This window comes from Stenella coeruleoalba (assembly GCF_951394435.1).
Source record: "Stenella coeruleoalba genome assembly, chromosome: 9".
Classification (NCBI taxonomy): domain Eukaryota; kingdom Metazoa; phylum Chordata; class Mammalia; order Artiodactyla; family Delphinidae; genus Stenella; species Stenella coeruleoalba.
In genome coordinates this window covers 87,419,497-87,446,812 of record NC_137155.1, presented here as the reverse complement: position 1 = coordinate 87,446,812, position 27,316 = coordinate 87,419,497, and the positions used below count along the sequence as shown (strand labels likewise).

Below are 27,316 nucleotides of genomic sequence, written 5' to 3'. Positions count from 1 at the left end.
GAAATAATGGCACCCGTCTTGCCCCTGGTTGCTTCTATAATACTTCATTTGGTCTCCTATTCTCTGCCAGCCAATATTATGAGCGTTGGCCTCGTTTTCAGAATAAAACAGTGGGTACATACCCCGATTATAAAGACTAGCAGGCTTGGTGAAATGGATAATAGTGAATCTGTAGTCTATTCCTGCTTGGGTATTAGTGACTTGGAAGTAGTACCACTGGGTGTGTTTATTTGTGAACAGGTCAGGGCACAGTCAGCTGGTATTCATATTCTGCCCTAAGACACAAAAAAAGGAAGGGGAAAAAAAGCACATAAAAAATGTAAAAATGACATTCAAGTTTAAATTAAATAATAAAAGTAATAATAAATATACAAATAATAAACTACCTATTCACAGAAAGCTTTTTATTTGGGAAACAACATTTATTTAGGCAATGTCCAATATGCAAGTAATTGTAAAAAATCAAAGTTTTGAAGCTTTCTCTTTTATTGGATGCAAAACTGCTTCTATGTGAATTCTAAAGTCTTTTTACTCCTTTGTAATTCAAGAGAGCACATAAAAAAATGGGCATTTGACAAAAATTATATATGTCAACCCGGTTATGTTTCCTATAAAAGAAGTGATTAAAGAGTTCTTAAGTTTTTAAGAATTCAAGTCCAATGTTTCTTTTTTTACTTCAGACATATATTTCTGTTTTATATTAGATTCTAGCTCTAAGAATCTGAAATACCTATCACTAAGAAAGGTTAAAAACCTATATAAATTACTATAAGCATATGGATTATAAAACTGTAAACTCTGAGAGGACAGGAACTGTATTTCATAACTGTTTGCATCCCCCATACTTAATCATTGAAGATACTTAAAGGCAAAAATAATTTCATTAGTACATTACTTATATATCTAACAATTTTACCTGGTTAGTTGTGACTTTTTTACCAAGTACTTCCTATTCTATCAGCATTATGCACTTATTGTGTGTGTATATGTGTTTGTGTGTGTAGTTATAAACAGTGAACTAGGAAATGAATGTTGTAAAACCTTGAGAGCCATTGAATCTAGGTGATGGGTATATGATAGTTAATGTAGAACTGTATTATGCTCTGTACTTAAGTGTATGTTTAAAATTTTTCATTAAAAAATTTTTTTTAAAATATCCTTGGATCGCAGGCATGTTCCCAAGCACGTTTTACAGAACACTCATCTGAAGAACTACTCCATTAAAAAGTCTGAGAAGCGGGGTGTGTGTGTGTGTGTGTGTGTGTGTGTGTGACAATTCATATTGGCATACTGAAAATGTACATTACAGAAACCTGTTTAATTCATAGTTCTCAAAATTGTTTGAACCCAGAACCTTCCATACCTACCCCCTTAAAATAATCTCTAAGTAGCATCTATACTTCAAGGAATTATAGTTCAGTAATGGATACTAAAAGTAATGTATCTAATACAGGAAATAATAAATAGTTGATAGTCTACCTCCTCAAATAAAAATAATTAAAACCTACACTTTGACTACCTTCCGTAGATTACCACTCTCAAACCTTGCTTCAAACATCAAAGTATCATCACAGTTATTCACAGGCTGCTTCAAGGGTGTTCGGTTGCCCCCAACTTGGGAATACACAAAACAAGGCTCTTTGTAGGCTGATGAGAAACCATAAAGATATCAAGCCATAGCTAAAGTATATAGGCTATTCTGCATAGAGTTTGGAACTACAGTATAACTGAAGTGTCACTAAGGATTATAAATTTTAACATAATTTGACACTAGCATATATAGGTTTATGTTGAAATAAGTAAGTCTAAGTATTTAGACTAGAAAAGCAATGCCTGAAATAAATTCATGTATTTCTCACAGTAAAAATACTCTACTTCTGGTTATAATGAAGTAATTGGTCCTGAAGTCATCTTTTCACTGTAAATAACTATAAAACTGGACAAAAAATACGAATTAACTGTTTTCATGCATTTGGACAACACAAATACCAGAACTACATATGGTTCTTCAAAGAAGGTAAATACATGAAATAAGCCCATGTTTAATTCTTGTTTTCTTCCTGGGGGTACTTTTTACCTCTTAGGAAGATGGCACTTAAGGATAGCATAACAGTCATGTTGAGCTGAGGAGGCGAGATTGTTGCCTGGGGCTGCTGAAATTGGTACCCTGGGTACCAGAGAGAAGAACGCCATGTAGAGGGAGGGCTTCAATAGTCTACATGGTGGTTCCCCAGTCCTTGACTGAAGGCTTGGCTCTACAAGCACAGGATAAGACTAGGGAAGATAGGACAGAGTGCTACTGTAGGACTGAGATACCAGAGGATAAACATTCTAGGATATATTGAAATTCAACCTATCCAGAATACAAGGACTTCACTGAGCACCTCAGGCATTCAATCGTGACTCTAAAAAGGTTGTATATTAGGCATAAGAACCGCATTCAGGAGTAAGGGCCATGACCTAGGACTAAGGACAAAATGAAAACAGACCTGCTTTTATAAAAAAATAAACCAATTCCAAAGGAAGCAAAATGATTTGCCAGCAATTTAGCTGCCTACCAGAAAAAAATTCAGCATAATGTTTAAAAAGAACATAATACAAACTCCTACAACATATCTTTCACAATTTCCCACATATGATAAAAAAAAACTATGAAGCACACAAAGAAGGAAATGTGATCCAATAAATATTTAACAGACCCAAAGATAACTCAGATGGTACGATTAACAGAGAAGGACTTTGAATATATGTTAAAATACTTAAAGGAAAAGATAGAGATAGTGAATAAACAGATCAAGTAATTCAAAAAAAGAAGAAATGTTAACTGTAAAAAGAATGAAATGAAAATTCTAGAAATAAAAAGTACAATAATGGAAATGAAAGATTTACCAGATGGGCTTAAGAGAAACTGAATATTGCAAAGGAAAGACTCAGTGAACTTAAAAACAAATGAATACAATTATCCAAACCCAAGGCCAGAGGAGGAAAAAAGAACAAAGACCCAGTGACATGTGCGAGATAGCTAGAAATCTACCATATGGATTGGAGTTGGAATTCCAAGGGACAGAAGAGAAAGAATATTATGGAGAAAATACGTGAAGAAATAATGGCTGAAAATTTCTCAAATTTGGAAAAAAAACAAAGAACTCTATTAAATTATGGATCTAAGAGGTTCAGCAAACTCCAAACCGGATAAATATAAAGATAACCAAATCTAGGCAGGTCACAGTCAAATTGCTGAAAACAGCCAAACAGAAAAAGACACATCACATATAAGGAACAATGATATAAATTATGGCTGACTTTTTACTAAAGAGAACAGATGTCATGAGACAATGGAACAATATCTTTAAAGAAAGAAAAATATTTAAAAGAAAAAAATGTAAACCCAGAATTCTATATACTCAGTTGTTTGGGGACTTCCTTCTACAGCTACAGGTTTGGAAACCACTCTGTTCTCTTACCCCTTCAGGCCTAGGAGGAATAATGGTTCTGCTCTATTGACAATTCTCTGTTGCTTCACCATCCCTTATTAGTCTCCCTTAATTCTGTCCACCCTTTTGTAAGTTATCCTTTCATTAAAGTTTCTTAAATTACTCTATGTAAGCCATCCACTTCCTGACAAGAGCCTGACCAACTCACCTCATCTACTTTAATTTCATATTAGATCTCATTTATGTGTGAAAGTTAGGAGGTGCATTAGCTATGTAAATATTTGAAATCAAATATAAAAAATCAGAGGTGCTTTTCTCACCCCAGTTGCTTAAAAATGCACGAGTATATGATTTCTGTAACTGCTTACTGTGTAAGAAGGAATTCCCGTGAATTTCTCTGTTTTGCCAGCTCTTTAAATAAAATACATTTGCTTCCTGGAAGTCATCTTTAATATATAGTCTAAGATACTGGGTTGGCCAAAAAGTTCATTCCGGTTTTTCCATAAGATGTGGTGAAACTGTACAGGAGTCCCATACTTCCTTACATTGGTGCTTCAGGAGCAGCGCAGTTTAGAATGTAGGTTGAGACTTCTATGTTTGATTATTAGCATACTCTAACATGAAGCAGAGATTCTGCATTACCAGAGCTCTCAAGATGCACTCATTAATCCTGAGTGTTAAGAACACTTTCCTGAGATGTAATCTTAGATGTTATTTGCAATGTGGGATATTTTCCTCTTTTCAAGAATGCAGTCCCAAGAAATGCATCAAACTGGCATAATATGAAAATAAATCACCTGAAAGACTGCATGAAAATGACCTATAGATGGAAAGGGGATGATAGTTGCAGAGCACTCTGCTGGATTTACCTTTGAAAACTGATGCGAAGCTTAATTCCATCGCAATAAGACTCTTCATTCTCATGGTCAACATGATGCTTTATCTTAAAGTAAGTATGCATAAGCTGCAATATGCACCTTCAAGAACATAATTAGCACTGAATCAACATTTGGATTAATATGTAACCAGACGTGTTTGTGGAGTCAGGGACTTCCTGTTAATTTACAATTTCCACTATAAACAGCAGAACAAATATAACTAAGAGATTAGCCCAGGTACCAAGTTATTTTTTATAGCAACATGTCTCATATACCCACCATCTTCAGCTAGGTAAACCACAGGATCCTCCTTGGAGCTTGGATAAAGGGGTTCTATCTCCAGGCCTGTTGGGATGTACATTCGCTCAGGATTAGAAGGGGTCCAATCTGGAGAAAAAGAGAAAACAGAGGGACCTTCAAGATGGCAGAGGAGTAAGATGTGGAGATCATCTTCCTCCCCACAAACACATCCACACGTGGAACAACAACTACAGAACACCTACTGAACACTGGCAGAAGACCTCAGACCTCCCAAAAGGCAAGAAACTCCCCATGTACCTGAGTAGGGCAAAAGAAAAAAGAGAGACAAAAAATAGGGATGGGACCTGCACCTCTGGGAGGGAGCTGTGAAGGAGAAAAGGTTTCCACACACTAGGAAGCCCCTTAACTGGCGGAGACTGGGGGTGGTGGGAAGCTTCAGAGCCACGGAGGAGAGCGCAGCAACAGGGGTGCAGAGGGCAAAGCAGAGAGATTCCTGCACAGAGGATTGGTGCCGACCAGCACTCACCAGTCTGAGAGGCTTGTCTGCTCATCTGCCAGGGCGGGTGGGGGCTTGGAGCTGAGGCTCAGGCTTCGGAGGTTGGATCCCAGGGACAGGACTGGGGTTGGCTGCATGAACACAGCCTGAAGGGGGCTAGTGCACCACAGCTAGCCAGGAGGGAGTCCGGGAAAAGGTCTGGAGCTGCTGAAGAGGCAAGAGACTTTTTCTTGCCTCTTTGTTTCCTGGTGCGTGAGGAGAGGGGATTAAGAGTGCCGCTTAAAGGAGCTCCAGAGACGGGTGCGAGCCAGGGCTATCAGCGCGGACCCCAGAGACGGGCATGAGACGCTAAGGCTGCTGCTGCAGCCACCAAGAAGCCTGTGTGCGAGCACAGGTCACTATCCACACCTCCCTCCCAGGAGCCTGTGCAGCCCGCCACTGCCAGGGTCCCGTGATCCAGGGGCAACTTCCCCGAGAGAACACACGGCGCACCTCAGCCTCTTAAAACGTCATGCTGGCCTCTGCTGCCACAGGCTCGCCCCGTATTCCAAACCCCTCCCTGCCCCCTGGCCTGAGTGAGCCAGAGCCCCCTAATCAGCTGCTACTTAAACCCTGTCCTGTCTGAGCGGAAACAGATGCCCTCTGGCGACCTACACACAGAGGCGGGGCCAAATCCAAAGCTGAACCCCAGGAGCTGTGCGAACAAAGAAGAGAAAGGGAAATCTCTCCCAGCAACCTCAGGAGCAGCGGATAAAATCTCCACAATCAACTTGAGGTACCTGCATCTGTGGAATACCTGAATAGAAAACAAATCATCCCAAAATTGAGGCAGTGGACTTTGGGAGCAACTGTAGACTTGGGGTTTGCTTTCTGCATCTAATTTGTTTCTGGTTTTATGTTTATCTTAGTTTAATATTTAGAGCTTACTGTCGTTGGTAGATGTGTTTATTGATTTGGTTGCACTCTTCCTTTTTTAAAATTTATATAATATTTTTTCCTTTTTTTCTTTTTGTGACTGTGTATGTGTATGCTTCTTTGTGTGATTTTGTCTGTATAGCTTTGCTTTTACCATTTTTCCTAGGGTTGTCTGTTTTTTTTTCTTGGTAGTTTTTAGCGCTTGTTATCATTGGTGGATTTGTTTTTCAGTTTGCTTGCTCCCTTCTTTATTTTTATTACTTTTGTTTTTAATATTTATTTTTTATTTTAGTAACTTTATTTTGTTTTACTTTCTTTTTTTTTTCCCTCCCTTTCCTCCCTTTTCATCTGAGCCAAGTGACTGACAGGGTCTTGGTGCTCTGGCTGGGTGTCAGACCTGAGCTGAGTTCAGGATACTGGTCTACCAGAGACCTCCCTGCCCGACATAATATGAAATGGTGAAAGCTCTCCCAGAGATCTCCATCTCAACGCAAAGACCCTGCTCCACTCAACGACCAGCAAGCTACAGTGCTGGACACCCCATGCCAAACAACTAGCAAGACAGGAACACAATCCCACCCATTAGCAGAGAGGCTGCCTAAAATCATAATAAGTTCACAGACACCCTAAAGCACACGACCAGACGTGGTCCTGCCCACCAGACAGGTAAGATCCAGCCTCATCCACCAGAATACAGGCACCAGTCCCTTCCACCACAAAACCTACACAACCCAACTGAACCAACCTTACCCACTGGGGTTAGAAACCAAAAACAACGGGAACTAGGAACCTGCAGCCTGTAAAAAGAAGACCCCGAACACAGTAAGTTAAGCAAAATGAGAAGACAGAGAAACACACAGCAGATGAAGGAGCAAGGCAAAAACCCACCAGGCCAAACAAATGAAGAGGAAATAGGCAGTTTACCTGAAAAAGAATTCCGAGTAATGATAGTAAAGATGATCCAAAATCTTGGAAATAGATGGAGAAAATACAAGAAACGTTTAACAAGGAACTAAAAGAACTAAAGAGAAAGCAAACAATGATGAACAACACAATAAATGATATTAAAAATTCTCTAGAAGGAATCAATAGCAGAATAACTGAGGCAGAAGAATGGATAAGTGACCTGGAAGATAAAACAGTGGAAATAACTACTGCAGAGCAGAATAAAGAAAAAAGAATGAAAAGTATTGAGGACAGTCTCAGAGACCTCTGGGACAACATTAAATGCATGAACCTTTGAATTATAGGGGGTCCCAGAAGAGAAAAGAAAAAAAAATGAACTAAGAAAATATTTGAAGAGATTATAGTTCAAAACTTCCCTAATGTGGGAATGGAAATAATCAACTCCAGGAAGCACAGAGAGTCCCAGTGAGGATAAATCCAAGGAGAAACACGCCAAAACACATATTAATCAAACTATCAAAAATTAAATACAAAGAAAAAAATATTAAAAGCAGCAAGCCAAAAGCAACAAATAACATACAAGGGAATCCCCATAAGGTTAACAGCTGATCTTTCAGCAGACTCTGCAAGCCAGAAAGGAGTGGCAGGACATATTTAAAGTGATGAAAGGGAAAAATCTACAAACAAGAATACTCTACCCAGCAAGGATCTCATTCACATTTGACGGAGAAATTAAAACCTTTACAGAGGTCTTCCCTGGTGGGGCAGTGGATAAGAATCCACCTGCCAATGCAGGACACGTGGGTTCGAGCCCTGGTCCAGGAAGATCCCACATGCCACGGAGCAACTAAGCCCATGCGCCACAACTATTGAGCCTGTGCTCTTGAGCCCGCGAGCCACAACTACGGAAGCCCACGCACCTAGAGCCCGTACTCTGCACAAGAGAAGCCACTGCAATGAGAAGCCCGTGCACCACAACGAAGAGTACCCCTGGCTCGCCACAACTAGAGATAGCCTGTGTACAGCAATGAAGACCCAACGCAGCCAAAAATAAAAGTTAAAAAACCTTTACAGAAAAGCAAAAGCTCTTTAAGAGAATTCTGCACCACCAAATCAGCTTTACAACAAATGCTAAAGGAAGTTCTCTAAACAGGAACACAAGAGAAGGAAAAGACCTACAAAAACAAACCCAAAACAAGTAAGAAAATGGGAATAGGAACATATATATCGATAATTACCTTAAATGTAAATGGAGTAAATGCTCCAACCAAAAGACACAGACGCTGAATGGATACAAAAACAAGACCCGTATATATGCTGTCTACAAGAGACTCACTTCAGACCTAGGGACACATACAGACTGAAAGTGAGGGGATGGAAAAAGATATTCCATGCAAATGGAAATCAAAAGAAAGCTGGAGTAGCAATTCTCATATCAGACAAAACAGACATTAAAGACTATTACAAGAGACAAAAAAGGACACTACATAATGATCAAGGGATCAGTCCAAGAAGAAGATATAACAATTGTAAATATTTATGCACCAAACATAGGAGCACTTCAAGACATAAGGCAAATACTAACAGCCATAAAAGGGGAAATCAACAGTAACACATTCATAGTAGGGGACTTTAACACCCCCACTTTCACCGATGGGCAGAGCATCCAAAATTAAAATAAATAAGGAAACACAAGCTTTAAATGACATATTAAACAAGATGGACTTAAGTGGTATATATAGGACATTCCATCCCAAAACAACAGAATACAATTTCCTCTCAAGTGCTCATGGAACTTTCCCTAGGATAGATCATATCTTGGGTCACAAATCAAGCCCTGGTCAATTTAAGAATAGTTAAATTGTATCAAGTATCTTTTCTGACCACAATGCTATGAGACTAGATATCAATTACAGGAAAAAATCTGTAAAAAATACGAACACATGGGGGCTAAACAATACACTACTAAATAACCAAGAGATCACTGCAGAAATCAAAGAGGAAATCAAAAAATGCCTAGAAACAAATGACAATGAAAACACGATGACCCAAAATAGGGATGCAGCAAAAGCAGTTCTAAGAGGGAAGTTTATAGCAATACAATCCTACCTCAAGAAACAAGAAACATCCCAAATAAACAACCTAACCTTACACCTAAAGCAGTTAGAGAAAGAAGAACAAAAAGACCCCGAAGTTAGCTGAAGGAAAGAAATCATAAATTTCAGATGAGAAATAAATGAAAAAGAAATGAAGGAAACGATAGCAAAGATCAATAAAACTAAAAGCTGGTTCTCTGAGAAGATAAACAAGATTGATAAACCATTAACCAGACTCATCAAGAAAAAAAGGGAGAAGACTCAAATCAATAGAATTAGAAATGAAAAAGGAGAAGTAACAACTGACACTGTAGAAATACAAAGGATCATGAGAGATCACTACAAGCAACTATATGCCAATAAAATGGACAACCTGGAAGAAATGGACAAATTCTTAGAAAAGCACAACCTTCCGACACTGAACCAGGAAGAAATAGAAAATATGAACAGACCAATCAGAAGCACTGAAATTGAAACTGTGATTTAAAATCTTCCAACAGGGCTTCCCTGGTGGTGCAGTGGTTGAGAGTCCGCCTGCCGATGCAGGGGACACGGGTTCGTGCCCCGGTCCGGGAAGATCCCACATGCCGCAGAGCGGCTGGGCCCGTGAGCCATGGCTGTTGAGCTTGCGTGTCTGGAGCCTGTGCTCCGCAACGGGAGAGGCCACACCAGTGAGAGCCCCGTGTACCACAAAAAAAAAAAAAAAAAAAAAAAAAAAAAAAAATCTTCCAACAAACAAAAGCCCAGGACCAGATGGCTTCACAGGCGAATTCTATCAAACATTTAGAGAAGAGCTAACACCTATCCTTCTCAAACTCTCCCAAAATATAGCAGAGGGAGGAACACTCCCAAACTCATTCTACGAGGCCACCATCGCCCTGATACCAAAACCAGACAAAGGTGTCACAAAGAAAGAAAACTACAGGCCAATATCGCTGATGAACATAGATGCAAAAATCCTCCACAAAATACTAGCAAACAGAATCCAACAGCACATTAAAAGGATCATACACCATGATCTAGTGGGGTTTATCCCAGGAATGCAAGGATTCTTCAATATATGCAAATCAATCAATGTGATACACCATATTAAAAAATTGAAAGAGAAAAAACATGATCATCTCAACAGATGCAGAGAAAGCTTTCAACAAAATTCAACACCCATTTATGATAAAACCCTCCAGAAAGTAGGCATAGAGGGAACTTTCCCCAACATAATAAAGGCCATATATGACAAACCCACAGCCAACATCGTCCTCAATGGTGAAAAACTGAAACCATTTCCACTAAGATCAGGAAGAAGACAAGGTTGCCCACTCTCACCACTGTTATTCAACATTGTTTTGGAAGTTTTAGCCACAGCAATCAGAGAAGAAAAGGAAATAAAAGGAATCCAAATCGGAAAAGAAGAAGTAAAGCTGTCACTGTTTGCAGATGACATGATACTATACATAGAGAATCCTAAATATGCCTCCAGAAAACTACTAGAGCTATCAATGAATTTGGTAAAGTAGCAGGATACAAAATTAATGCACAGAAATCTCTGGCATTCCTGTACACTAATAATGAAAAATCTGAAAGAGAAATTAAGGAAACACTCCCATTTACCACTGCAAGAAAAAGAGTAAAATACCTAGGAATAAACCTACCTAAGGAGACAAAGGACCGCTATTCAGAAAACTATAAGACAGCGATGAAAGAAATTAAAGATGATACAGACAGATGGAGAGATATACCATGTTCTTGGATTGGAAGAATCAACATTGTGAAAATGACTATACTATCCAAAGCAATCTACAGATTCAGTGCAATCCCTATCAAACTACCAATGGCATTTTTCACAGAACTAGAACAAAAAATTTCACAATTTGTATGGAAACACAAAAGACCCCGAATAGCCAAAGCAATCTTGAGAAAGAAAAACGGAGCTGGAGGAATCAGGCTCCTTGACTTCAGACTATACTCCAAAGCTAAAATAATCAAGACAGTATGGTATTGGCACAGAAACAGAAATATAGATTAATGGAACTGGACAGAAAGCCCAGAGATAAACCCACACACATATGGTCACCTTATCTTAGATAAAGGAGACAGGAGTATACAATGGAGAAAAGACAGCCTCCTCAATATTTGGTGCTGGGAACACTGGACAGCTACATGTAAAAGAATGAAATCAGAACATTTCCTAACACCATACACAAAAATAAACTCAAAATTAAAGAGCTAAATGTAAGGCCAGACACTATCAAACTCTTAGAGGAAAACACAGGCTGAACACTCTATGAAATAAATCACAGTAAGATCCTTTTTGACCCAGCTCCTAGAGAAATGGAAATAAAAAAAAATAAACAAATGGGACCTAATGAAACTTAAAAGCTTTTGCACAGCAAAGGAAACCATAAAGAAGACGTAAAGACAACCCTCAGAATGGGAGAAAATATTTGCAAATGAAGCAACTGACAAAGAACTAATTTCCAAAATATACAAGCAGGTCATGCAGCTCAATATCAAAAAAACAAACCACCCAACCTAAAAATGGGCAGTAGACCTAAATGGACATTTCTCCAAAGAAGATATACAGATTACCAACAAACACATGAAAGGATGCTCCACATCACTAATCGTCAGAGAAATGCAAATGAGAACTACAATAAGGTATCACCTCACATGGGTCAGAATGGTCATCATCAAAACAGCAACAAACAATAAATGCTGGGGAGGGTGTGGAGAAAAGGGAACCCTCTTGCACTGTTGGTGGGACTTTAAATTGATACAGCCACTATGGAGAACAGTAGGGAGGTTCCTTAAAAAACTAAAAATAGAACTACCCTACGCCCCAGGAATCCCACTACTGGGCATATACCCTGAGAAAACTGTAATTCAAAAAGAGTCACGTACCACAGTGTTCATGGCACCACTATTTACAATAGCCAGGACATGGAAGCAACCTAAGTGTCCATCAACAGATGAATGGATAAAGAAGATGTGTGGCACGTATATACAATGGAATATTACTCAGCCATAAAAAGAAACGAAATTGAGTTATTTGTAGTCAGGTAGATGGACCTAGAGACTGTCATACAGAGTGAAGTCAGAAAGAAAAAAACAAATACCATATGCTAACACATATATATGGAATATTAAAATAAAAGTGGTTCTGAAGAACTGAGGGCAGGACAGGAATAAAGATGCAGACGTAGAGAATGGACTTGAGGACACGGGGAAGGTGAAGGGTACGCTGGGACGAAGTGAGAGAGTGGCATGGATATACACTACCAAATGTAAAATAGCTAGTGCGAAGCAGCCACATAGCACAGGGAAATCAGCTTGGTGCTTTGTGACCACCTAGAGGGGTGGGATAGGAAGGCTGGGAGGGAGACGCAAGGGGGAGGAAAAATGGGGATATATTTATATGTATAGCTGATTCACCTTGTTATACAGCAGAAACTAACACACCATTGTAAAGCAATTATACTCCAATAAAGATGTTAAAAAATAAAAAAAGGAAAAACATTAATTGAATATGACTTCAAAAGAAAAGAGGAAAATTTTATTGTATATTTTCAAATTATTCATTGGTAGATCTAGGCTCAAATTTAGTGTTTTATGCAAAGCTGGATTTTACCAGGGGTTCATTGAAGGTAACAATGAGCATGGTCACACTTTAACAAAACCCATAACATTTCATTTGCACCTTGCTTCTAAGTTATTATATAGTTCATGATTATTTTGTGTCATCACAGATTTTATACTAAAGTTTCATTTCTCCTGGGTGCTTGATGCCTTTCTAACCTACCTCTGGGAATCTTGCTCCACATTTTATTCTCCCTTTCCCTGCATCTTCAGCTTATTGCTTGATAATGGTTGTCCCCTAAGCTTATACACATGGTTCAAGTTTCTTTTGTCTCTCCACAGGAAGGCTATCCTTGGAGCCCCACCATTTTCCTTATCTATACCAGCTTTCGTACTGTTCGTTACTTATTTTTTTTGCGGTACGTGGGCCTCTCACTGTTGTGGCCTCTCCCGTTGCGGAGCACAGGCTCCGGATGCGCAGGCTCAGCGGCCATGGCTCATGGGCCCAGCCGCTCCGCGGCATGTGGTATCTTCCCGGACCGGGGCACAAACCCGTGTTCCCTGCATCGGTAGGTGGACCCTCAACCACTGCGCCACCAGGGAAGCCCTCTTCGTTATTTTTAGGACCAAATTTTTTACCATGATCTATCTGATTGGAAAAAAATGACTTTATGGCCCAACTACCCTCATTTTTCCCACTTTTTAGTGGACAAGAATTGGTGATGACTCATTCTCCTACTTCTCGTTTATTATTGGCTGTTATGTGTCAGCCTATGCTTGGCTCTGGGAATAAATATGCTCCAATAGAGGAAGCCAGCCTCTATGATCCCAAATATATTCACTGAAACAATAAACAAAAGAACTTGGTGACATGAAACAAGTATCACTGGGCAAACATGTTTTTGGGATAATATGTACAACTGCTTTAGCAACAGAAGTGTGTTTGACACAATGAATAGGGGTCAAGTCTAGCTACAGAAAAAGCATGGACTAGAATATTGATGCAAAGATTCATCAGTGTACATTGTAGCGTTAACTGAACAACACACAACCAAATAAACTGACAATAAACAATAAAGCAAACTAAAATTTAAAAGTGAGATTCTCATTAGTTGAAAACTTAATCACCTCAAACCAAAATTAATCATTAACTGATAATATAGCATCTGTTCTGAAATTTTTGGGAATTTCAGCCATTTGCCTTTTTTTTTTTTTTTTTAACACCTTGATATATAAAGCTATATATCTGCCCTTTAAAAAGAGTTCAGCGGGGCTTCTCTGGTTGCACAGTGCTTAAGAACTCGCCTGCCAACACAGGGGATACGGGTTTGACCCCTGGTCTGGGAGGATCCCACAGGCCGTGGAGCAACTGGGCCAGCAAGCCACAACTACTGAAGCCTGTGTGCCTAGGGCCCGTGCTCCACAGCAGGAGAGGCCATGGCAATGAGAAGCCCGTGCACCGCAACAAAGACCCAATGCAGCCAAAAATAAATAATAAATTAATGAAAAAAAAAAAGAAAGAAATACCTTCCTCAACTTGGCCTCCACAGCACTTCTTTCCTCCCAGATACAAAAGCATGTTTCCACTCCTAGCACTACATCTTTCCCCTTTAAAAAAAAAAAAAAAAGAGTACAGCCATCTCATTTTATATCTTTGTGCAATTTGTTTGAGGATACCTTTTCTTACTTAGGTTACAAAGTTATTGCATTTTCATCGCTCTCTCTTAAAAGCAAGAGGAGCCTATTTGGCTCACAGAGGAATTAACCTAATGTCTGTGTTCAAATGGAGTATGATTTGCTGTCCCTGTAAACTTCAAGACTACTTCAGAAACCCTGATGACAACTTCCTGTAACAACAGTATTTTCTTAATAGAAATTCTTTGGGCATTGATTATAAAAGGTGTTCTGGGGGAGCTTAAAGATGGCAGAAGAGTAAGACGTGGAGATCACCTTCCTCCCCACAAATACATCAGAAATACATCTACATGTGGAGCAACCCCTACAGAACACCTACTGAACGCTGGCAGAAGACCTCAGACCTCCCAAAAGGCAAGAAACTCCCCACATACCTGGGTAGGGTAAAAGAAAAAAGGAAAAATAGAGACAAAAGAATAGGGATGGGACCTGCACCAGTGGGAGGGAGCTGTGAAGGACGAAAGACTTCCACACACTAGGAAGGCCCTTCGCAGGTGGAGACTGCGGGTGGCGGAGGGGGGAAGCTTCGGAGCCATGGAGCAGCGCAGCAACAGGGGTGCGGAGGGCAAAGCAGAGAGATTTCCGCACAGAGGATCGGTGCCCACCAGCACTCACCAGCCTGAGAGGCTTGTCTGCTCCCCGGCTGGGACGGGCGGGGCTGGGAGCTGAGGCTCGGACTTCGGAGGTCAGAGGACTGGCACTTTCTGCCATTGAATTGCTTTTGCACTTTTGTCAAAAATTACTTGGGCATATTTGTGTAGCTCTGCTTTTGGGCTCTCTATTCTGTTCCACTTATCTATGTATATATCCCTCCACTAATACCACAGGGCCTTGACCACTGTAGCTATATAAAAGTTCTTGAAATCAGATAAGCTTAATGCTCCCACTTTATGCTTCTTTTCAAAATTATTTTAGCTATCCTAGTCATTTTACCTTTTCAGGTAAACGTGTCTATATCTTAAAAAAAAGTCTTGATAGGAATTTCCTGGAACCCGTATATCAATTTGGGAAGAACTGACACCTTTACTAGACTGAGTTTTCCAATCAATGAACATGGTATATTTCTTGATTTATTTAGATCTTCTTTGATTCCTTTCATTGGCATTGTGTAGTTTTAAGCATTCAAGTCTTGTAGATGTTTTGTGAAATTTACACCTAAGTATTTAAGTTTTCTGAGTGATTATGCTGTATATTGTGGTAGGGGTTTGGATCACACAGATGTATATGCGTTTGCTAAAATTCACTGATTGATACACTTAGATTTGTGCATTTCATTTAATGTAGAAATTACCTCAAAACAGAAAAAGAATCACAAAGACTGAACTTTAGAGGAGAAATGTAAGAATGTCTACAATTTACTTTGAAATAAATTGAAAGAGGTGTCCCTCTTCTTGCTCTGGGCCCATAATTTGTGGGAGTTTCTGTTAATGAACTTTATCAGACATCTGGTTCTTACTTCAAGACCATCTCACCTAAAATCACTCACTCTTTCCTCTTAAATAAGACATCTTGATGGACTAATGACTAATCAGCCCATGCTCACACATAACTGTGATTTCATGCATTCAGTATTTTTTAATTTTTAAGGGATGCTATGACTCAGCTATGGCCGTCTGAGGCCTTAACACAGTCAAATAAATTGTAGCTGGACTTTAATTGAATATTATTTACCAACATCATCGACCATAAGGTGTTATTCAGTCAGTGGTTACAGGACATAAGGATAACTGCAGACACACATACATGTACACACATATGCATATGAACAGGTAAAGGACCTGTTTAACAAACCCCCTTTACCCCCCACTAAATCCCATGCTCTGCATCCCTATAATGCCCTGTCAAGCCCCCAAAACAAGGCAAAAACACGTAAGTACGTAGAACTTAGCCACCTACGCAATAACATGGACAACTTAATGCCCAAGATTAGACAGACCTAGAAAATAAACCCCAATCATACCAATAAACTACTTATTCACCATTTATATAGACAGACATCTCCCTAGATCTACCGACCATTTTAATCAAAATTTTAACACTAAATCTAACATAAATCACATAAACCAACTATATACATGTTACTTCAATATGTGAAAACAACTTGTTAATGTAGCTTAAAACCTTAAAGCAAGGCACTGAAAATGCCTAGATGAGTTTACTAACTCCACAAACACGTAGGTTTGGTCCCAGCCTATTAGTTTTTAATAAAATTACACATGTAAGCATCCACACCCCAGTGAGAATACCCTCTAAATCATTAAGATTAAAAGGAGAAGGCATCAAGCACATTAGCATTAGCAGCTCATAACGCCTTGCTTAACCACACCCCCACGGGAAGCAGCAGTGATAAAAAGTAAGCCATAAACAAAAGTTCGACTAAGTTATACCAACAAGGGTTGGTAAATTTCGTGCCAGCCACCTCAGTCATACGATTAACCCAAATTAATAAAAATATGGTGTAAGGCGTGTTAAAGAGTTACATAAAATAAAGTTTTAATTAAGTCATAAAAAGCCGTAACTAAAATAAAAGTAGACTATGAAAGTGACTTTAGTATTTCCTGACCCAAACTGGGATTAGATACCCCACTATGCTTAGCCCTAAACCCAAATAATTACAAGAACAAAATTATTCATCAGAATACTACTAGCAGCAGCTTAAAACTCAAAGGACTTGGAGGTCCTTCACACCCCTCTAGAGGAGGCTGTTCTATAATCGATAAACCCTGATAAACCTCACCAACTCTTGCTAATTGAGTCTATATACCGCCATCTTCAGCAAACCCTTAAAAGAAGTAAAAGTAAACATAATTATTATACATAAACACGTTAGGTCAAGGTGTAACCTATGGGATGGGAAGAAATGGGCTACATTTTCTACTTCAAAATATATTCAAGAATATATTTTCACCACATTTTAGTTTTAGTTTATGAAAACTAAAAACCAAAGGAGGATTTAGTAGTAAATTAAGAATAGAGTGCTTAATTGATTAAGACCATGAAGCACGCACACACTGCCCGTCACCCTCCTCAAGTATTATAATAATTTTCTATAATCTATTAGCAAATATAACCATATGAGAGGAGACAAGTCGTAACAAGGTAAGCATACTGGAAAGTGTGCTTGAATAAATCAAAGCATAGCTTCAAAAAAGCACCTAGGGAGTAGGAGAGGGGGAAGATGGTGGAAGAGTAAGACGCGGAGACCACCTTCCTCCCCACGGATACATCAGAAATACATCTACACGTGGAACAATTCCTACAGAACACCTACTGAACGCTGGCAGAAGACCTCAGACCTCCCAAAAGGCAAGAAACTCCCCACGTACCTGGAGGGGATTAAGAGTGCTGCTTAGGGCTTCCCTGGTGGCGCAGTGGTTGAGAGTCCGCCTGCCGATGCAGGGGACACGGGTTCGTGCCCCGGTCTGGGAGGATCCCACATGCTGCGGAGCAGCTGGGCCCGTGAGCCATGGCCGCTGGGCCTGCGCGTCCGGAGCCTGTGCTCCACAATGGGAGAGGCCACAACAGTGAGAGGCCCGCATACCGCAGAAAAAAAAAAAAAAAAAAGAGTGCTGCTTAAAGGAGCTCCAGAGACAGGCACGAGCTGCGGCTAACAGTGCGGACCCCAGAGATGGGCACAAGACGCTAAGGCTGTTGCTGCCGCCACCAAGAAACCTGTGTGCGAGCACAGGTCACTATCCACACCTCCCTTCCAGGGAGGCTGTGCAGCCCGCCACTGCCAGGGTCCCGGGATCCAGGGACAACTTCCCCAGGAGAACGCACGGCGCGCCTCAGGCTGGTGCAACGTCCTGCCGGCCTCTGCCGCCGCAGGCTCACCCAGCATCGTGCCCCTCCCTCCCCCCGGCCTGAGTGAGCCAGAGGCCCCGAATCAGCTGCTCCTTTAACCCCGTCCTGTCTGAGCAAAGAACAGATGCCCTCCCAGGACCTACACGCAGAGGCGGGGCCAAATCCAAAGCTGAACCGCGGGAGCTGTGCAACAAAGAAGAGAAAGGGAAATCTCTCCCAGCAGCCTCAGGAGCAGCGGATTAAATCTCCACAATCAACTTGATGTACCTGCAACTGTGGAATACCTGAATAGACAACGAATCATCCCAAATTGAGGAGGTGGACTTTGAGAGCAAGATTTATTATTTTTTCCCTTTTCCTCTTTTTGTGAGTGTGTATGTGTTTGCTTCTGTGTGAGATTTTGTCTGTATAGCTTTGCTTTCACCATTTGTCCTAGGGTTCTATCCGTCTATTGTTTTTTCTTAAAAAAATTTTTTTTCTTAATAATTATTTTTTATTTTAATAACTTTATTTTATTTTATCTTTATTTTCTTTTATCTCCTTCCTTCCTTCCTCCCTCCCTCCCTTCCTTCCTTCCTTTCTACTTTTCCTCCCTTTTATTCTGAGCCATGTGGATGAAAGGCTCTTGGTGCTGCAGCCAAGAGCCAGTGCTGTGCCTCTGAGGCGGGAGAGCCAACTTCAGGACACTGGTCCACAGGAGACCTCCCAGCTCCACGTAATATAAAATGGCGAAAATCTCCCAGAGATCTCCGTCTCAACACCAACACCCAGCTTCACTCAACGACCAGCAAGCTACAGTGCTGGACATCCTATGCCAAACAACTAGCAAGACAGGAACACAACCCCACCCATTAGCAGAGAGGCAGCCTAAAATCATAATAAGTCCACAGACACCCCAAAACACACCACCAGACGTGGACCTGCCAACCAGAAAGACAAGATCCAGCCTCATCCACCAGAACACAGGCACTAGTCCCCTCCACCAGGAAGCCTACACAACCCACTGAACCAACTTTAGCCACTGGGGACAGACACCAAAAACAACGGGAACTACGAACCTGCAGCCTGCAAAAAGACAACCCCAAACACAGTAAGTTAAGCAAAATGAGAAGACAGAAAAACACACAGCAGATGAAGGAGCAAGATAAAAACCCACCAGACCTAACAAATGAAGAGGAAATAGGCAGTCTACCTGAAAAAGAATTCAGAATAATAATAGTAAAGATGATCCAAAATCTTGGAAATAGAATAGAGAAAATGCAAGAAACATTTAACAAGGATTCAGAGGAACTAAAGATGAAACAAGCAATGATGAACAACACAATAAATGAAATTAAAAATAAAAGGGATCAATAGCAGAATAACTGAGGCAGAAGAACGGATAAGTGACCTGGAAGATGAAATAGTGGAAATAACTACTGCAGAGCAGAATAAAGAAAAAAGAATGAAAAGAACTGAGGGCAGTCTCAGAGACCTCTGGGACAATATTAAATGCACCAACATTCGAATTATAGGGGTTCCAGAAGAAGAGAAAAAGAAAGGGACTGAGAAAATATTTGAAGTGATTATAGTTGAAAACTTCCCTAATATGGGAAAGGAAACAGTTAATCAAGTCCAGGAAGCACACAGAGTCCCATACAGGATAAATCCATGGAGAAACACGCCAAGACACATATTAACCAAACTGTCAGAAATTAAATACAAAGAAAACATATTAAAAGCAGCAAGGGAAAAACAACAAATAACACACAAGGGAATCCCCATAAGGTTAACAACTGATCTTTCAGCAGAAACTCTGCAAGACAGAAGGGACTAGCAGGACATATTTAAAGTGATGAAGGAGAAAAACTACAACCAAGATTACTCTACCCAGCAAGGATCTCATTCAGATTTGATGGAGAAATTAAAACCTTTACAGACAAGCAAAAGCTGAGAGAGTTCAGCACCACCAAACCAGCTTTACAACAAATGCTGAAGGATCTTCCCTAGGCAAGAAACACAAGAGAAGGAAAAGACCTAAAATAACAAACCCAAAACAATTAAGAAAATGGGAATAGGAACATACATATCGATAATTACCTTAAATGTAAATGGATTAAATGCTCCCACCAAAAGACACAGACTGGCTGAATGGATACAAAAACAAGACCCATAAAATGCTGTCTACAAGAGACCCACTTCAGACCTAGAGACACATACAGACTGAAAGTGAGGGGATGGAAAAAGATATTCCATGCAAATGGAAACCAAAAGAAAGCTGGAGTAGCAATTCTCATATCAGACAAAATAGACTTTAAAATAAAGACTATTAGAAGAGACAAAGAAGGACACTACATAATGATCAAGGGATCGATCCAAGAAGAAGTTATAACAATAGTAAATATTTATGCACACAACATAGGAGCACCTCAAAACATAAAGCAAATACTACCAGCCATAAAAGGGGAAATCGACAGTAACACATTCATAGTAGGGTACTTTAACACCCCACTTTCACCAATGGACAGATCATCCAAAATGAAAATAAATAAGGAAACACAAGCTTTAAATGATACCTTAAACAAGATGGACTTAATTGATATTTATAGGACATTCCAACCAAAAACAACAGAATACACATTTTTCTCAAGTGCTCATGGAACACTCTCCAGGATAGATCATACCTTGGGTCACAAATCAAGCCTTGGTAAATTTTAAAAAACTGAAATTCTATCAAGTATCTTTTCCGACCACAACACTATAGGACTAGATATCAATTACAGGAAAAGATCTGTAAAAAATACAAACATATGGAGGCTAAACAATACACTACTTAATAACGAAGTGATCACTGAAGAAATCAAAGAGGAAATTAAAAAATACCTAGAAACAAATGACAATGGAGACACGACGACCCAAAACCTATGGGATGCAGCAAAAGCAGTTCTAAGAGGGAAGTTTATAGCAATACAATCCTACCTTAAGAAACATGAAACATCTCGAATAAACAACCTAAACTTGCGACTAAAGCAATTAGAGAAAGAAGAACAAAAAACCCCCGAAGATAGCAGAAGGAAAGAAATCATAAAGATCAGATAAGAAATAAATGAAAAAGAAATGAAGGAAACGATAGCAAAGATCAATAAAACTAAAAGCTGGTTCTTTGAGAAGATAAACAAAATTGATAAACCATTAGCCAGACTCATCAAGAAAAAAAGGGAGAAGACTCAAATCAATAGAATTAGAAATGAAAAAGAAGTAACAACTAACACTGCAGAAATACAAAAGATCATGAGAGAGTACTACAAGCAACTCTATGCCAATAAAATGGACAACCTGGAAGAAATGGACAAATTCTTAGAAATGCATACCCTGCCAAGACTGAATCAGGAAGAAATAGAAAATATGAACAGACCAATCACAAGCACTGAAATTGAAACTGTGATTAAAAATCTTCCAACAAACAAAAGCCCAGGACCAGATGGCTTCACAGGTGAATTCTATCAAACATTTAGATAAGAGCTAACACCTATCCTTCTCAAACTCTTCCAAAATATAGCAGAGGGAGGAATACTCCCAAACTCATTCTACGAGGTCACCATCACCTTGATACAAAAACCAGACAAGGATGTCACAAAGAAAGAAAACTACAGGCCAATATCACTGATGAACATAGATTTAAAAATCCTCAACAATATACTAGCAAACAGAATCCAACAGCACATTAAAAGGATCATACACCATGATCTAGTGGGGTTTATTCCAGGAATACAAGGATTCTTCAATATACGCAAATCAATCAACGTGATACACCATATTAACAAGATGAAAGAGAAAAACCATATGATCATCTCAATAGATGCAGAGAAAGCTTTCAACAAAATTCAACACCCATTTATGATAAAAACCCTCCAGAAAGTAGGCATAGAGGGAACTTTCCTCAACATAATAAAGGCCATATATGACAAACCCACAGCCAACACTGTTCTCAATGGTGAAAAACTGAAAGCATTTCCACTAAGATCAGGAACAAGACAAGGTTGCCCACTCTCACCACTCTTATTCAACATTGTTTTGGAAGTTTTAGCCACAGCAATCAGAGAAGAAAAGGAAATAAAAGGAATCCAAATCAGAAAAGAAGAAATAAAGCTGTCACTATTTGCAGATGACATGATACTATACATAGAGAATCCTAAATATGCCTCCAGAAAACTACTAGAGCTATCAATGAATTTGGTAAAGTAGCAGGATACAAAATTAATGCACAGAAATCTCTGGCATTCCTATACACTAATGATGAAAAATCTGAAAGTGAAATCAAGAAAACACTCCCATTTACCACTGCAACAAAAAGAATAAAATATCTAGGAATAAACCTACCTAAGGAGACAAAAGACCTGTATGCAGAAAATTATAAGACACTGATGAAAGAAATTAAAGATGATACAAATAGATGGAGAGATATACCATGTTCTTGGATTGGAAGAATCAACATTGTGAAAATGACTCTACTACCCAAAGCAATCTACAGACTCAATGCAATCCCTATCAAACTACCACTGGCATTTTTCACAGAACTAGAACAAAAAATTTCACAATTTGTATGGAAACACAAAAGACCCCAAAGCCAACGCAATCTTGAGAACGAAAAACAGAGCTGGAGGAATCAGGCTCCTTGACTTCAGGCTATATTACAAAGCTACAGTGATCAAGACAGTATGGTACTGGCACAAAAACAGAAATATAGATCAATGGAACAGGATAGAAAGCCCAGAGATAAACTCATGCACATATGGTCACCTTATCTTTGATAAAGGAGGCAGGACTGTACAGGGGAGAAAGGACAGCCTCTTCAATAAGTGGTGCTGGGAAAACTGGACAGGTACATGTAAAGTATGAGATTAGAACACTCCCTAACACCATACACAAAAATAAGCTCAAAATGGATTAAAGACCTAAATGTAAGGCCTGAAACTATCAAACTCTTAGAGGAAAACATAGGCAGAACACTCTATGACATAAATGACAGCAAGATCCTTTTTGACCCACCTCCTATAGAAATGGAAATAAAAAAAAAAATAAACAAATGGGACCTAATGAAACTTCAAAGCTTTTGCACAGCAAAGGAAACCATAAACAAGACCAAAGGACAAACCTCAGAATGGGAGAAAATATTTGCAAAGGAAGCAACTGACAAAGGATTAATCACCAAAATGTACAAGCAGCTCATGCAGCTCAATAACAAAAAAACAAACAACCCAATCCAAAAATGGGCAGAAGACCTAAACAGACATTTCTCCAAAGAAGATATACAGATTGCCAACAAACACATGAAAGAATGCTCAACATCATTAATCATTAGAGAAATGCAAATCAAAACTATAATGTGATATCATCTCACACCAGTCAGAATGGCTACCATCAAAAAATCTAGAAACAATAAATGCTGGAGAGGGTGTGGAGGAAAGGGAACACTCTTGCACTGCTGGTGGGAAGTGAATTGGTACAGCCACTATGGAGAACAGTATGGAGGTTCCTTAAAAAACTACAAATAGAACTACCATATGACCCAGCAATCCCACTGCTGGGCATATACCCTGAGAAAACCATAAGTCAAAAAGAGTCATGTACCAAAATGTTCATTGCAGCTCTATTTACAATAGCCAGGAGATGGAAAGAATCTAAGTGTCCATCATCGGATGAATGGATAAAGAAGATGTGGCACATATATACAATGGAATATTACTAAGCCATAAAAAGAAACGAAATTGAGTTATTTGTAGTGAGGTAGATGGACCTAGAGTCTGTCATACAGAGTGAAGTAAGTCAGAAAAAGAAAGACAAATACCATATGCTAACACCTGTAAATGGAATCTAAGAAAAAAAAATGTCATGAAGAACCTAGGGGTAAGACAGGAATAAAGACACAGACCTACTAGAGAATGGACTTGAGGATATGGGGAGGGGGAAGGGTAAGCTGTGACAAAGTAAGAGAGTGGCATGGACATATATACACTACCAAACATAAAATAGATAGCTAGTGGGAAGTAGCTGCATAGCACAGGGAGATCAGCTCGGTGTTTTGTGACCACCTAGAGGGGTGGGATAGGGAGGATGGGAGGGAGGGAGACGCAAGAGGGAAGAGATATGGGAACATATGTATATGTATAACTGATTCACTTTGTTATAAAGCAGAAACTAACACACCATTGTAAAGCAATTATACTCCAATAAAGATGTAAAAAAAACACAAAATACCTAGTTTTCACCTAGTAGATTTCATAATTTATGAATACTTTGAAATAAATCTAGGCCAACACCCCTTTCCATTCTACTAGTACAAGCAAACTAAATAAAACATTCACTCAACATTCAAATTATACGAGATAGAAATTTAAAGTATCCCTGGCGCTACAGAGAAAGTACCGTAAGGGAATGATGAAAGAAGCATTAAAAGTAACAAAAAGCTAAGTTTACCCTCTGTACCTTTCACATAATGATTTAACTAATATTCAACAAAGAGAACTTAAGTTAAATATCCCCAAACCAGACGAACTACTTATGAACAGTTTATTAGAACAAACTCATCTGTGTAGCAAAATAGTGAGGAGATTCATAAGTAGAGGTGAGAAGCCTAACGAGCCTAGTGATAGCTGGTTGTCCAGGAAAAGAATTTCAGTTCAACTTTAAAAATCACCAGAAACCTTTTATAAATTTTAATGTATTTTTAAACGTTAGTCTAAAAAGGTACAGCCTTTTAGAAATGGGTACAACCTTATGTAGAGAGTAAAAATAAGCAACACCATAGCTGGCTTAAAAGCAGCCACCAATTAAGAAAGCGTTCAAGCTCAACAATAATTTTACCTTAATACCAATAACAAGCAAATCAACTCATAGGTTTATACTGGACTAATCTATTAACCAATAGAGGCGATAATGTTAGTATGAGTAACAAGAAGTATTTCTCCTTGCATAAGTTTACATCAGTAACTAATAATATATGAATAATTAACAGTAAATAAATACAACTCAACGTTAAACTATTTATCAAACACACTATTAATCCAACAGCCATGCACCCAAAGAAAAATTAAAAAAAGTAAAAGGGACTCAGCAAACATAAACCCCACCTATTTACCAAAAACATCACCTCTAGCATAACAAGTATTAGAGGCACTGCCTGCCCAGTGACAACTGTTAAATAGCCACAGTATCCTGACCAAAGGTAGCACAAACCTTTGTTCTCTAAATAAGGACTTGTATGAATGGCCACACAAGGGTTTTACTGTCTCTTAGTTTCAATCAGTGAACGTGACCTTCCCATGAAGAGGCGGGAATAACAAAATAAGACCCAATGGAGCTTTAATTTATCAACCCTCCCAAAAAATAACTAAACCATCAAGTGATAACAAAAATTTATATTGGTTGACAACTTGGTTGGGGTGACCTCGGAGAACAAAAAAGCCTCCGAGTGATTAAAGTCTAGACTTACCAGTCAAAACATATTATCACTTATTGATCTAAAAAGCTGATCAATGGACCAAGTTACCCTAGGGATAACAGCACAATCCTATTCTAGAGTTCAAACTGACAATAGGGTTTACGACCTCGATGTTGGATCAGGACACCCCAATGATGTAACTGCTATTAAAGGTTCATTTGTTCAACGATTAAAGTCCTATATGATCTGAGTTCAGACCAGTGTAATCCAGGTCGGTTTCTATCTATTATACATTTCTCCCAGTACGAAAGGACAAGAGAAATAAGGCCCACTTTAAAAAGTGCCTTAAAACTAAATAATGATATAATCTCAACTTAATTAATAGATACAAAACATCTACCCAAGACTAGGGTTTGTTAAGGTGGCAGAGCCCGGAAATTGCGTAAAACTTAAACCTTTACAACCAAAGGTTCAAATCCTCTCCCCAACAAAATGTTTATAATTAATATCTTAACACTTATTATCCCCATTCTTTTAGCTGTAGCATTCCTAACATTAATTGAACAAAAAATTTTAGGTTATATGCAACTTCGAAAAGGGCCAAATATCACAGGACCACGTGGTCTAATACAACCCATTGCTGATGCAGTCAAGTTACTCAGTAAAGAATCACTACGACCAGCTACATCCTCCATTTCTTAGCAGAATACGCCAACATTATCATAATAAACATTTTCCCAACAATACTATTTCTAGGAGCATTCTATAACCCCTATATGTCAGAGTTATACACAACCAACTTTATCATCGAAACACTATTACTAACAATCTCTTTCCTATGAATTTGAGCATCCTGTCCTTGATGTTGATACGATGAATTAATATATTTACTTTGAAAAAACTTCCTAGCACTAACGCCAGCCCTATGCATATGACACGCCTCATTACCTATTACAATATCAAGCATCCATCAAGAAATATGTCTGATAAAAGAGTTACTTTGACAGAGTAAATAATAGAGGTTTAAATCATCTTATTTCTAGAATCATAGGAATTGATTAAGAATTCAAAATTCGTGCTACCACATTACACCATATTCTATAGTAAGATCAGCTAAATAAGCTATTGGACGCTTACCCAAAAAATGTTGTTTATACCCTTCCCGTACTAATAAATCCCATCATCTTTATCATCATCCTAACAACCATTATCTCAGGAACCATAATTGTAATAACCAGCTCCCACTGACTATTAATCTGAATCGATTTTGAAATAAATATACTAGCCATTATTCCCATTTTAATAAAAAAATTTAACTCACGAGCTCTAGAAGCATCCACTAAATATTTCCTAACACAAGTTACCACATCAATATTACTTATAATAGCCGTTATTATTAACCTGTTATATTCCGGCCAATGAACCATTACAAAAATCTTTAATCCAACAGCATCGACAGTAATAACCATAGCCCTAACGATAAAACTAGGACTATCTCCATTCCACTTCTGAGTACCTGAAGTTACACAAGGCATCTCGTTAATAGCAGGCTTCATCTTACTAACATGACAAAAACTTGCACCCCTGTCAGTATTATACCAAATCTCACCATCCATCAGCCTAAACCAAGTATTATCTATAACCATACTATCCATCATAATTGGGGGGTGAGGTGGATTAAACCAAACCCAACTATAAAAAATTATAGCTTACTCATCAATTGCTCACATAGGATGACTATCAGCCATTATACTGTAAAACCCAACTATAACAACCCTAAACCTTCTAATTTATATTACAATAACATATTACAGCTCAGCTACGGCTATACTATCGCT

The 27,316-nt window shown here is 38.9% G+C and overlaps 1 protein-coding gene across 1 annotated transcript in view; it reads right to left on the bottom strand.

Moving 5' to 3' along the window:
- Positions 1-27,316, bottom strand: part of AGBL3 (AGBL carboxypeptidase 3) — a 95,736-nt gene that overhangs the window by 50,283 nt on the left and 18,137 nt on the right. Inside the window, 4 exon segments of the mRNA XM_079931956.1 lie at positions 2-247; positions 249-275; positions 1,509-1,647; positions 4,592-4,699. Coding sequence (XP_079788082.1) covers positions 2-247; positions 249-275; positions 1,509-1,647; positions 4,592-4,699 — 520 coding nt within the window.